The sequence below is a fragment of the Misgurnus anguillicaudatus genome, chromosome 13, assembly GCF_027580225.2.
Source record: "Misgurnus anguillicaudatus chromosome 13, ASM2758022v2, whole genome shotgun sequence".
In the NCBI taxonomy this organism is placed as follows: Eukaryota; Metazoa; Chordata; class Actinopteri; order Cypriniformes; family Cobitidae; genus Misgurnus; species Misgurnus anguillicaudatus.
The window spans coordinates 7,592,648-7,606,129 of NC_073349.2; the positions used below are offsets into that span (position 1 = coordinate 7,592,648).

At 36.8% G+C, this 13,482-nt stretch overlaps 1 protein-coding gene across 2 annotated transcripts in view; it reads left to right on the top strand.

Moving 5' to 3' along the window:
- The window catches only part of LOC129431233 (B-cell receptor CD22-like), a 201,965-nt gene that overhangs the window by 99,257 nt on the left and 89,226 nt on the right, over positions 1–13,482 (top strand). For both annotated transcript variants that reach the window (XM_073874936.1, XM_073874935.1), the window contains exon 13: positions 11,475–11,525. In XM_073874936.1, the coding sequence (XP_073731037.1) occupies positions 11,475–11,525 (51 nt within the window). The remainder of the gene's footprint in view (positions 1–11,474; positions 11,526–13,482) is intronic.

Sequence of the window (13,482 nt, forward strand, 5' to 3'; positions counted from 1 at the left end):
AACGATTCGATGGGTCTTCATATATGCTATATTTTAATGTTTATTTTTATTGTATGCTATATTTAGATTTTAAAGGAGGGGCTTGTGATAATTAATAATTAATTATACTTAGTATTTATTATTAATACATTATAATTTAAAACATTCTCCACCACTCCAATTAAGGAAAACAAACATTAGCTCAAAAGTTAAGTAGGCTACTTATAATGGATTGGGATCAATTATAAGGATGTGGATCAAATAAATGTCTTGGGTATTTGGCCAACACTCGTCCAGCGAATGTTTAGTAAGACACTACAGACTATGCTAGGATATACTGTAGCACTCTTGGCTAAGGTGAGGATTATCCTAAGATTGATCCAACAGCTTTAAGAGCAGGTAGCGATACCCAGAGTGTGAAATACGATTCCAATTTGGCGTGCATATGATTATTTTTCTGATTTTTTTCTGTTTTTTTAACCCTTGTGCATCAATTAAAAAAGTTACACATAGGTTCACAGGGGACAAAAATGTCCATGTTCAAAAAGTGTCATAAAAATATTATAGATTAATATTTTTTTCCACTTTCACTGATGCCATTTTTTAACCAACATCAGCTCTAATCACAATGACCAAACATTCATTAATTTTCAGAATTTTAACCCTTTAAATGCTGGTTTGTTTACACAATGCCACTGCTGTTTTTTATGAAAAAAAGAAAAAATTTAATTATTTTCAATTTACTAAATGCTAAGCAGATTTTTTATCTTTGAGTATTACAGCCTTGGATATGTCAATGATTAACAACAACGTTAATTTTATGCATTCATATTTTTTATGCAGTATCAGATTAAAAAAAGTTACCTCTCAGGTCCATAAAGGACAAAAATGTCCATGTCAAAAAAGTGTCATAAAAATTTTATAGATTAATATTTTTTTCCACTTTCACTGATGCCATTTTTTAACCAGCATCAGCTCTAATCACAATGACCAAACATTCATTAGTTTTCAGAATTTTAACCCTTCAAATGCTGGTTTGTTTACACAATGCCACTGTTGTTTTTTATGAAAAAAACGATCTTGTGATTTCCAGTACAATATTTTTTTTTCATTCAAACTGTTCACACATGCTCACACACACGCACACACACGCACATTCTGGTTTCCATGTTTTGTGGGGACATTTCATAGACGTAATGCATTTTATACCATACAAACTGTATATTCTATTTCCCTTACCCGCCCCATTCCCTAACCCCAACCATCACAGAAACCATTCTACTACTTCACATTTTCAAGAAACATCATTCTGTTTGATTTATAAGCTTGTTTTCTCATGGGGACCTCAAAATGTCCCCACAAGGTCACAAAAATACTGGTATTCCCATCTTTGTGGGGACAATTGGTCACCACAACGTGATAATTATCAGGTACACACACACACACACACACACACACACACACACACACACACACACACACACACACATAAAATTCTCAGTACAAACATACAAACCACACTCTGACATCCATACCAACACACCTACACAATTATAGCTTCATAATATATCTAATTGGCTCTATAATATGCATAAGCAGAAAACAACAATAAAGTGATCATTTGCTAAAAAAATGGCACCATCTGGTAAAACATAGTAAAAATTTAAATTTTGAAGCCTTGCCAACAGAATAAAAGCCTGTTAACAAAGATTGCATCATTTTATAGTTGAATGGCACCGGGATAAAAAAATTGCAGTTTTAATGGGTTTCAATGGGGACATTTTTGTCCAAAAGGTCCTGAGAGGAAGTATTTTGTGTACCTAGTAGAAAATAGATTTTTTAAAGGAAATGAAGGTGAAATATTAAAATTCCAATAAAAATGCACACCTGTGGCAAATTTTATGCAGTTAGCATTAACGCAGGCAAAGTTATCAAAAAAACAAAACTGAAAAAGACAAAAATGTCCTCAAGTATGCACAAGGGTTAACCACTGTCGCTTGGGTTTAGGGTTAGAACAACTTTTTGTTACATAAAATTGACATCCTAACCCAAACCCCAATTCTAACCCCAACTCCATGCGACCATGACTCAAAAATAGACAAAAACATGTAGAAACCTATATATTTAATAACCTCTTTAAGACATTTCCCTTATACATTTATAAGTGAATACATGCACAACTAAATAGAAAGTTTCTATGTCTGTCTCAAAATTTCCTACATTCTTTTGTGGTCGTAAAACTCTAATCTTGATGTTTTGCCATAGTCACGAGCCCTGGTTCTGCTTTTGAGTGTTAAAAGCAGTTTGGGCGTAGTGTAACAGACCCCAGTGCCTTGCCTGCTTGTTGGGTGAGGGTCTGCAGTTATCTTTATGAAATATAAGTAGTTATTGTGTGTCTGATCTGGCTCAGTCATTATCTTGATTTTTTAAATTTTATGCTAATTTTCTTGTTCTTGTTTTGTTTTTAAAAAAAGTTGCCAGCCAGCGCCAGCATTTTTCATGATTTTCACAAAAGTTGAATGCCTTCCAGAAAATGTTATTCTTTAAATATATAAAATGAAAGAACAGACCCTCTGCTTTCAAACAAACAAACAAAAACAATTTTCATCCTACCTTCATTAGTTCTCTTTTTATCACCTCTCAAATATGGGTAGGTTTCTTCAAAAACACCAAATTTTGAGCAAAAAGTTCAGATAATTCTATTTTTGCAAAGGATTTTTGATAGAGATCAGATGCAGATTTATCTTTAAAACATACATGGAGTTTTTTCTCTTTCACGTGAGGCGTTACTTCCGGGTTGTAAAAGTTGTGGAAGTGCGCCAGCTGGAGGATAATAGCGGTATTGCGGAAAACCGGAAATACTCATCAGTGGCAGGGAAGCGTTTTCTCTTAATTGACAAGTTAACTCGTCAATGGCGGGGAAAGAGTTAAAGCTCCCGTTCTGTGTTTTTGAAGCTTTGACTGTGTTTATAGTGGGCAATATAATATCTGTTCATGTTTCACATGTAAAAAACATGGTATTTTTCACACAATTTACTTATCTGTATAGCGCTGTTTTCACCATCCTCAAAACGGGCTGATGTCTTCCTTGTTCTATGAAGTCCCTCCTTCAGAAATGCGTAGCGAATTCTGATTGTGTAGTTTGTTTAGTGTGTTGTGATTCGACAGCAGCTTAGCTTAGCAGAGCCATTTGAGCCAAAGCTGGCAACTGACGTATTGCTGTGGGCGGAGTTTAGTCAAAAAACTGACGTTATTAAACCAGGAAGTAGAGGGCTGTAGTCCAAACCGGCTGTTCGCTGTAGGCTTTGAAATGCGGATTCTGTTTAAGAAAATATATCGCCTGGCAGTGAACTTTGAGCTTTATCATTTTACAGATATTATTTATGCTATTATAGCAACATTACAAACTAACTAGGGTTTAAAAATGGGATGAGGAAGAATGTGAGCTTTAAATAGAGTAATAAAGTCCTTCTTGATTCGCATTGTTCACTCAATTTTAAATAAATAAAATATCATAATTTTCCCCAGGGGTTTAGTTTCATGTGCAAATAGCATTAAATCAACCTAACATGATGATTATGTCTCTGTTTTGTGAGACAGAATAAAATAAATAAGATTACACAAAATTTGTTTTACTTATTAAACAAATTAAAAAGTAGCCTAACAAAACCTACGCAGCAGAAAGCACATCATGACTTTTAACCTTTGTGTTGATCACAAGTTGAATCCAGTCTGTTTCAGATGTGTGAATCATCCAATGACCATTTTTGTCCACAAATGCGTATAATCCGTGAAATATAGATATATAGTCTTTTGTTTACATCAGATTTTGCATGAACGTCTGGTAATAGAATATAATATACAATCTGAGGACTATTAACATCGTAACATGTAAGGGTATATGAGATTACACTCCGTTAAACACATGAACCCACCTTCAAAGTTTGTATTTAAAAGTAGGGAAGTAGTATAATAGATAATCCAAACAGCGCCATCAAAAACGTGATGTCCTTTAGGGATGTAACTAATCGCTCACTCGTTCCTCCATCAGCCAATGACTTCATGGAAAATATTGATAGACAAATATGTAGCCAATTATATAACAAATTCAACAATCTCTGCACTGTAAAAAATTCATATTTTAAAAAATTGTGGAAACTGAAAGTTAAGTATTGAATCAACATATTGCTTTTAAATAATTCTCACCAAACAAAAATATGCATTGTGGTAATTAAAACTTAAGGTATTGGGGTAAAACAAAAATGTATATTTACAGAACATATTAAACTCTGCTCAGCCAATTGATCGTGTCAAATGAAAAATCTGAGTTGACCGAACATAGTTTAAGCCAGAAAAGCGTATGGGCATGCACCTAAAATCAATTGGCTTCAGTGTGGATGCGGGAGTTGATGATAGACATTTTCTACAATAAAGTTATGGTAAGTACTTATTTACATTTAAGTCATTTTTAAGTATTTTTAAAGTCATTTTCTAGTTAGACTGAGTGAAAATCTGAATAATTACAGCATACAAACAAAAAGCATGATGTTTTCTCCTCAGTGTAACACACCGAGCAACGCTTCATTTAGTGAGGAAATGGCAAGGTCACTACAACTTTCACAGTGAGTATATTATATTTGTATTTCTTATATAACATATTTGTGTGAAAACTGTTAGCTTTTTCGAGATTTATGTGCGTTATTTTTATTAAGAGTCGCTGCGCCGCGCCCACACATGTGCACATAGACATAGACATGAAAGGCTGTTTGCAACCTGCACCTTTCAAGAGAGAAATTGACGTGTTTTTAAATAAATTAATATATTACGAGTGTAGGGGCATCTGTGTTTGGCCTGGACTTCACGAAACGGGCGCATTGTTTTCGACTGCATGCAGCACTGCGCAGACAAATCAACCTATGACATCAAAGTTCCGCGAGAGCCATTCAAAAGCTTATATCTCGCGATACATTGATCTCATGTGCCAATCGATCTGCGCCGCGCATGCTGCCGTCGTCATCTTGCATCAGGAAATACACGAGGGGTAGATATGAAAAGGACGCTCTCTATCAGCTGGTGTTGTAAAGCTGCCCGTTTATACTCAATGGCACGAGTCTCAAATAAGTGCACGGACACCGCCCACAACGGACGAGATGTTTAAATAATCAGCGCGTTAACTGTTCTGTAAGTAATCGAATATAAAACCAACACGAAGTAGCTTAACATTAGTACCTATAGGTTTGCTTGAACAATTCATCCCTTAGAAATGAACCATAATTTTGTGTTGGATAACCATATAACCACACATTTACCATAGTCTCACTAAAGGATATTTTCAGTGAAACTATAGTAATGAAAAATTTCCAATACCAAAATAACTGTACTTCTATATTAAATTTTTAATTTTAAATTAAATTTTTTCATAATGTTGAACAGCAATATAACTAATAGCAGGCGTTTTTCAGAATTTTCAGAACTTTTTAAAAGAAGTTTAAACTTTGAGGATATTCTATATTGATCTGGTTTTATTTGTTACATTGGCTTCATTTGGTACATGTACACTCAGTGATACATTTTTACTTCTTACAGAGTACCAAGACTTTGGAGATTTACACACGTGACATGAAAATGGGAATTCGTGAAACACTGAGCAGTTGCTGTTCCATGTCAAGATTCATTTCCAGTGAGCAGGTTGTGCTGGAACATTTGTGAGACTTTATGCCTTCAATTTGTAGAATGTTTTAGGTGTTTAATGTTTAAACTGTTATGAGGCATTGTTTAAATGTTTTAAGTAGTTTCATAAGCTCTAACTTCGCGTGAGAATGTTAAATTCAAGTGAAATTGTGATAACATTGGTTGAGGAACCCTCCCCACTTTTATATTGGTGTTTTTGGAGATATTTGTAAAATATCTTTTCTGAACTTTTTTTATTAAAAATAATTATTTTCTTATGTCTACTGTGCAATTGTATGCAGACCATTTCTGTATGTTTACAATTTTAAGGTATTACAAATAAATAAAAAAGGAATAAAATATTACAAAATAGTTTGAGTGTTTCTTTTTCTATTAGGACAACGGGAAATAAACAATTCAGCATGGTTCCTTACCAATTTAATTTTTCCAATATACATTTTCAGATTGTGTAAATAAAAAAAGAATGCTACCATAATTTCAAAAAGTTAATTGGGCAAAAAACATGGTATTTTATTTTCAATTGGCTCAACCTGTTATTTCCCATTGAGCTAATGTTTAAAGATTGTTGCCACAATTGATAAAATTCAATTCACAGAAAATCTATTGGCCCAAGTGAAAAATGTCAATGTTACCAGTCACTAGAAAATTTTAAGTTAGGGAGGCAAACATTTTTTTTACAGTGTGTGTGAATTTTTTGGTGTGTGTTTTTGACTTCATGCTGCGCTGCAAGAACTGACAGACACATGACGTCAAAGTACTGTGAAAGCGAGTCGAAATTAAACTACACCGTATGATTTCTTGAAGAGCTCTCGTGGTACTTTGACGTCATCCGACCGTGGCGGCGCATAAAGTCAAACAAGCCGGTGACGCGGCTGACTGTTATCTGTTGCGCCCGAGCTTCGCACACTGTAAGTTTGAAAAAAAAACTTAGCAAACATGTCTGAGGAACAGGTCAGCCGCATCACTACAGTCACGTGACTTCACATGGTTCACAAAAGAGCCGGAAGATACTTTGATGATGTATTTATTACCTTTCTGGACATGGAAACCATACATAGATTTTCAATGGAGGGACAGAAAGCTCTTGGACTAAATCTAACATTAAAACATTTTAAACTGTGTTCTGAAGTTGAACGGAGGTCTTTCAAGTTTAGAACGACATAATGGTAAGTCATTAATGACATTATTTTAATTTTTGGGCGAACTATCCCTATTAAGTAGCCACACTGTTCCCTTTGGGGGCGGGGGCAAAAACAAAAGCCGCTTATCCAGTATGTAAATACACACAGACAATGACGCCCAACGAAGTTAAACTTCAGGATGTGTTAAAGCACTAAATAACATGTAGATTGATCAGTACATGGAACACATGAAACAAGAAACAAAACGTGTTTAAAAATTACCACTTTTTGTGGTTGAAAACAGCTTTCTGGATCTACACGCGCAAAACGGTGATAAAATAACGCAATATTTGTCAGCTCTGTCAAGGGTTGCATGCTGAAGATGCTGTCATAGTTTGGAATGCAAATGTTATCAGAACTCGGAGAAAATTGCTTTGTTACTTTTATCCCGTGACAACATTTGGAGACAACATGCGTGCATGCTAATTAGGTTATCCATGATAACGAAAACAATAATGGCGGCCTACAAGACTGTGTTTGTGCTGTTCAAGAGTTTATTAATGTTTCTTCAACAAGTTTACAAAATTTTACCACTTTCTAGTCCAGGGTCACTTGTGGTAGAAAACTCATTGCCCATCTAAACAAAACTGCTCAATGCTTTTGCTGTCTTGATTGTTTTACTGCTTTGTAGAAAAATGCGAATGTGAACAGGAGTGTAGTGCTTCTTCACAAAGCATCAACGCCATCTGCTGGCCTGATATGCGTAATACAGCTTTTTTAGTGATGGATTTCTTGATAATGTTGTTGTGTGGATGTGAAATTTTAAAAGGAAAAGAAAAAAACAAAACTTTTCGGTTTTTTTACTACATTGTTGTTGTGTAAATGAAGCCTTAGCCTCAGACTATCAAGAATAGGCAGTTAATGTTTGAGGATTTTAACCATACAACTGTTGTTTGCAGATTACACGCCTAAACCAACCTTACGACCAGAGCCATCATTTGAGTTTTTCTACACTGGTGAACAAGTCCAGCTTACTTGTGACATGCCAGGTGCCGCATGGAAATATTATTGGTACAAAGACTCAAAGACAACAACACCTTCTACTGCAAATAAAAAATATATTATTAATTCAGCATCGGTCCGTGACACTGGTGAATATCACTGCGAAGCAAAGAGACGTCACTTCACAATCCAAAGTGAGAGGAAAAAAGTGCAAGTTAAAGGTAAGTGAACATACAAAAGACTTCTGGTAACTTCAGTTTTAATGCAGAATACAACATCATGACAGAGCATTCACTGGGTTTAAAGTTGTCACAAAAAAGTGTGTCATTTATATAGAGTGAATTTTGTGTCGTGTTGCAAACAGACTCAATCTGCTTTGCAAAGGGAAAACTCAACTAACAAACAAACAGAAATGTTTTGCAAATTCAAAAGGCAATTTGAGAGAAAATGCTGATGATAACATCTGTAAGTTGAATTCAATGTTTTGACATACAGAATTTGTTTACTATTAACAGACATTTATTATTATTAACACTTTCAATAAATTTAAGAAGACCAACAGGATGAAGACCAACAAATGAAATGTGTCTTTATTCAGTTGCTGCCACTGGCAGGGGTGCAAGGTAAAGGTAAAATTCAGGGATTTTAGGGAGACTAGTTTAAATGCCATGCAAAGCTCAACATTATTATTCATGACCCTTTCAAAAAGGTAATAATAGACCATTTCATTCTGAAGGCAAATCCTAGGGTTGTTAAGTGGACATGCTAAAATGTTTCTGGATCATTTTTGCACTTAATAAAGCCACATACCTTCTATGTAGGTATCAAAACAGATTATTTCAATGCATTCTTTGTAACCTTTAAATGTCATTTTTCAGTTTATTTATTTTTTCTTGTGTTTTTCCAGTTTATTCCTTTAATTAAAATTATTGGCAGAAGCGGCACATAACTGAAACACACTCACCTTAAACAATAACAAAACAAAACCCTTTCCTTGCTTTGTAAAACACTTATTAGAACAAATATAAAATAATAGATTTTTTTGTTTTAAGCTCTTTCAGCAACTTCTCTGAACCTGGTCACTGAATTGAGTGACATTATCGCTGGAAATATCCTGACACTGAATTGTAAGGTGTTAGATGATAAAACTTGGAACTACACCTGGTTTGAGAACAATCAGGAGCTGAATGAATCTTCAAGTACATTAAAGGTCACATCAACTGAAGAAACGATTAAAAATGAATTTAAATGCAGAGGGAAAAGTAGAGAACGACCGCTGCAGTCCTCTTGGAGTGAGGGGTTCAAGGCAAATAATATTTGTAAGTAATATTTGCATTATTTGCAATATATTAATTAACTGTCATTCACACACCCATTTACATGTTATGTATAATCAGTATCATCAAATAATTTGACCATGAGCAACTGCGTAGACTAAGCTGGTCATTTATTATGGTCCTAGATGATTTGGTGGATTAATTAACTTGACTAGTTGTTTGGGCTAACAATTGCATTAAAAAGGTTTTTCCGAAATTGTACAGAAACAACTGTCCCAGTTTTGCTGCTATTACAACCTTGAAAATAGTACTGTGTACTAATACTATACTAGTCAACATTTGAAGTGGATCAAAAACATTCATCAAATTTGTCCTAAAACAAGAATGGGTATTGGATATTGGTTTTAAGAAAACTTTTAGGAGAGATTTTGATCCACTTCAAATGTTGACTAGTGTATATTAATGTAATAAATAAATAAATAAACAACAACAAAAAAAAAAGAAATAAAATAAAGAATCCATGATATAATATAAAGAGATATAATATAAAGAATTTTTTTTGTGAAATTAGTTTTCCCACAAAATTCCCTGTATCACTAATGGCGCTTTTCCATTGCATAGTACCCCACGGTTTGGTTTAGTTTGGGTCGGGTCAGCTTACTTTTGGGAGCTTTTCCATTGGGTGCAGTACGTAGTACCCGATACTTTTTTTCGTACCACCTCGGTTGGGGTTCCAAGCGACCCGAGCTGATACCAAACGTGACGCGAAAACACTGTAGATCACTGATTGGTCTGAGAGAATCGTCACGTCATCGCTATAATGTAAAAGATTAGCTTTACCTCAATGCTAGCTTGCGCCTTGCGCTGCCTCGAGCAAACATGTTGTCATCTGCTCTGCTATAAGTTCCCAAACTCCCATTAAGCGATGAAAAACATCCACATGTTGAGAATCGGTGACACCATAACATTTTTTTCCAGACTTTTGCGACGAGCACGTCAGCATTATATGCTTAAATGCAAACTAAATGAGGCTCCGCGGAGCGCCGTCGGCTGACACAGCGGGTGTTTGTACAGAAACTGTCATGTGGGACAGAGGAATAGTGATAAACGCGATATGCAAACGTCTGTTTGTGGTGGTCAATTTTAATTTTGTGGCGGACTGATAAATAAATAAATGAATGGGAATGTACAACGACGCTCTCACTTGTATGATGTCACAGCAGGCAGCGCAAATATAACAACACGCCTATAATCCCTCCCACTGCGAAGTGATACTAAACTCAATGGAAAAGCTAACCAAGCCAAAGTGAGGTGAGCTGACCCGGCCCAGACTGGACTAAACCGTGGGGTGCTATGCAATGGAAAAGCGCCATAAGAAGTTAGTACTGTACCTAACTAGTATTCATTTCTGTTGCAGTGTTCAAAAGAAAAATACTGCTGGCCATTTCAGGCTGTTTTGTCTGCTGTATTGTTATCTTGATCATTGGATGCATCGTACTGAAGATCACTCGTAAACCAGGTACAAACAGAAATATATACATTATACATTGTGTGTGTCTGTGTAATAGTTGATGATAGTATAAACCAACTTGCTATTTTTACTTTATTACTAAAATGTCATTTATACATTTTGAACTTGTTTTTATTTTTGTGTGTTATTACACTGCATTATTACTAATGAAACATTTATATTTTATCTTTAGAAAAGAAAGAGCCAGTTCATGAAGACTTGTTTATCTCACTAGCAGATTCCAAGAACCGTAAGTCTGTCTGTGTGTGTTGGTATTTGTGGTTTACAGGATGAATAATGATTTGAATAGTGTATAATGTTTATTATGACTGTTTATTATGATATCAACATGGCTAACTGACTGGCTTAAAGAACATAATAAATGGTACCTTTTCATAGATTAAAGACAGGTTTTTGTGACGCTGGGGTTAGGGACTGGGATAGGTTAAAGGACAAGTTCGGTATTTTACATTTAAAGCCCTGTTTTTAGATTGTTAATGATGAAATAAAACGGTTTTGACTGAAATTTGGACTTATGATGCTGACCCGAGAATTTTTGGGTGTTTGTCGTATTACCACCCACCTCTACAATGGCTGCATTGGTGCACTGGAACAATCGTTCCTAAAATGCATTAAACTTTTGTTTACAAAGACGTGAAACTCACCGAGTGGTCAGGGGTGTTCACTGATATGCTCATACAAAAATCGCTAATATCTTCAAAATAGACTGAATAAGGTCAAACATTGAAAAGTAAAATTAAACTTTCATGCTCCTATAATAATTAATATCACAATTAGCCTGGAGTTCACATAGAGTCACATGAAACTGTCTGTCTTAGTCCGTGTTAAACTTTTTCCACATTATATTTACTTTGTATGGGTGTTTGATTACAGAAACTACTTCACCCTTGATGGAGTACATGGACAGGAAACCATTAGAAAAAGGTACTTTCCTTTCACAAGATTTACTGAAAACACAATACAATTTAATACACAGTGATAAAGTAATGATCATTATACAACAGTTCTTTCTGGTTCTAGAATCTGATTGACTATATGTTCATTATATTGGCCGTTATGTATTCCACCAGTAACGTTTACATATCATTTAAGTGAAGCACTTGACCTGTACGGTGTCTCTATCTGTGACTGGAAAAAGCTGTGAACAGAGCTTCACACAATCACACTTTAATCTGCACAAACGCTGCTTTAAATACTTTCCGTGTCTCAATTTGTTTCCTAGCTCCCTATAGGTCATGAATCAGATGAAGTGATCAGCCTATTTCACTTCACAGATCAGAGGTCTTGATGTGACACAACTTTTAAGGGTGTTGCGGTCATTGTGTCTTATAATATGAATTAAAATCTGATTAAAATACACTTGTCGAATAGAGCAATGAAAACAATCATTCTCTCTTTATCTGGAGCGTCTGTTTGCACGTGTCTACTTCCTTGAAAAGGCGCACGCTGTTTGGAATTAACGTTAACCCTGCTAGTATATTGTGTAGTATAACAATGATATAGAGCTATATTACAATCTACTCAAGAGATATTGCTTTAGTAATAAGGGTTTTATATTACAAATCCTATACTCTAATAAACTTGATTTGTTGAATCATGTTGTTAAGGGTTAGTTCACCCAAAAATAAAAAATTGTCATCATTTACTCACCCTTGTGTTGTTACAAACCTGTATAAATGTATTAAAGTCTTTGTTCTGATGAACACAAATGAAGATATTTTAAGCAATGTGTAACGGGTGCTTTAATGAAAGCGATGAAGAGGTGAATCCAGGACCTCTTGGCAATGGCAGGGCAGTTCAGGAGAGGTCCTGGGTCATGTGGCCAGGATGGTCCAGGATCATGGGGCAGATGCGGGCCTTGGTCATGGGGCATGGGGCAGGCTTGGACCTGGGTCATGGGGCAGGCTTGGACCTGGGTCATGGGGCAGGCTAGGACCTGGGTCATGGGGCAGGCTAGGACCTGGGTCATGGGGCAGGAATAGCCCTGGAACACAAGGAGAGGAAGGATCAGAGTCCACTTCGGTCTCCGCCTCGGCGTCCTCTGCCTCCTTCCTGTGTCCGGGTACTACCCCCCCAAAAAAAACTTGGAAAAGCTTCCAAAGCCCAGGGTGGCGATGTCCCAGATGGTGGACCAGACAAATCAGATGAGTTAGACGGGACTGGTGAATCAGGCAGGACAGACAAAACAGATGAGTCGGGCAGATCGGATGAGTCGGGCAGATCGGATGAGTCGCGCAGATCGGATGAGTCGCGCAGATCGGATGAGTCGCGCAGATCGGATGAGTCGCGCAGATCGGATGAGTCGCGCAGATCGGATGAGTCGGGCAGAACGGATGAGTCGGGCAGAACGGATGAGTCGGGCAGAACGGATGAGTCGGGCAGAACGGATGAGTCGGGCAGAACAGATGAGTCGGGCAGAACGGATGAGTCGGGCAGATCGGATGGTTCCAATGGTTCAGATGCAGGGCCTTGAGGAACCTCGGGAACAACAAAGCAGAAGGCAGACCAGACGCACCACAGGGCTATTGCAAATTCAGGCAGTATAGAGTCAATGGAACATACCTCTGTGGTCGTCGGTTCAGGCAGGGCGGCCATCTTGACCTTAGGTGCTGGGTGAATAACAGCCCTCATGAGTGCAGGTGTGGTTGTGATGATGGCTCTCTGAAGTTCAGGTGCAGGGATGATGGTAGCTCTCTCAAAAACAGGTGTGGGTGCAGAAACAGGCAGGATGGCGGCCATTTTGGAAACAGGCAGGATGGCAGCCATCTTAGGGACAGGCAGGATGGCGGCCATTTTGGGAGCAAGCATGGTGGCGGCCATTTTAGGATCAGGCAAGACCTTAACAGGTTTGGGCAGAATGTGCAGAACATGGCTAGGTGTG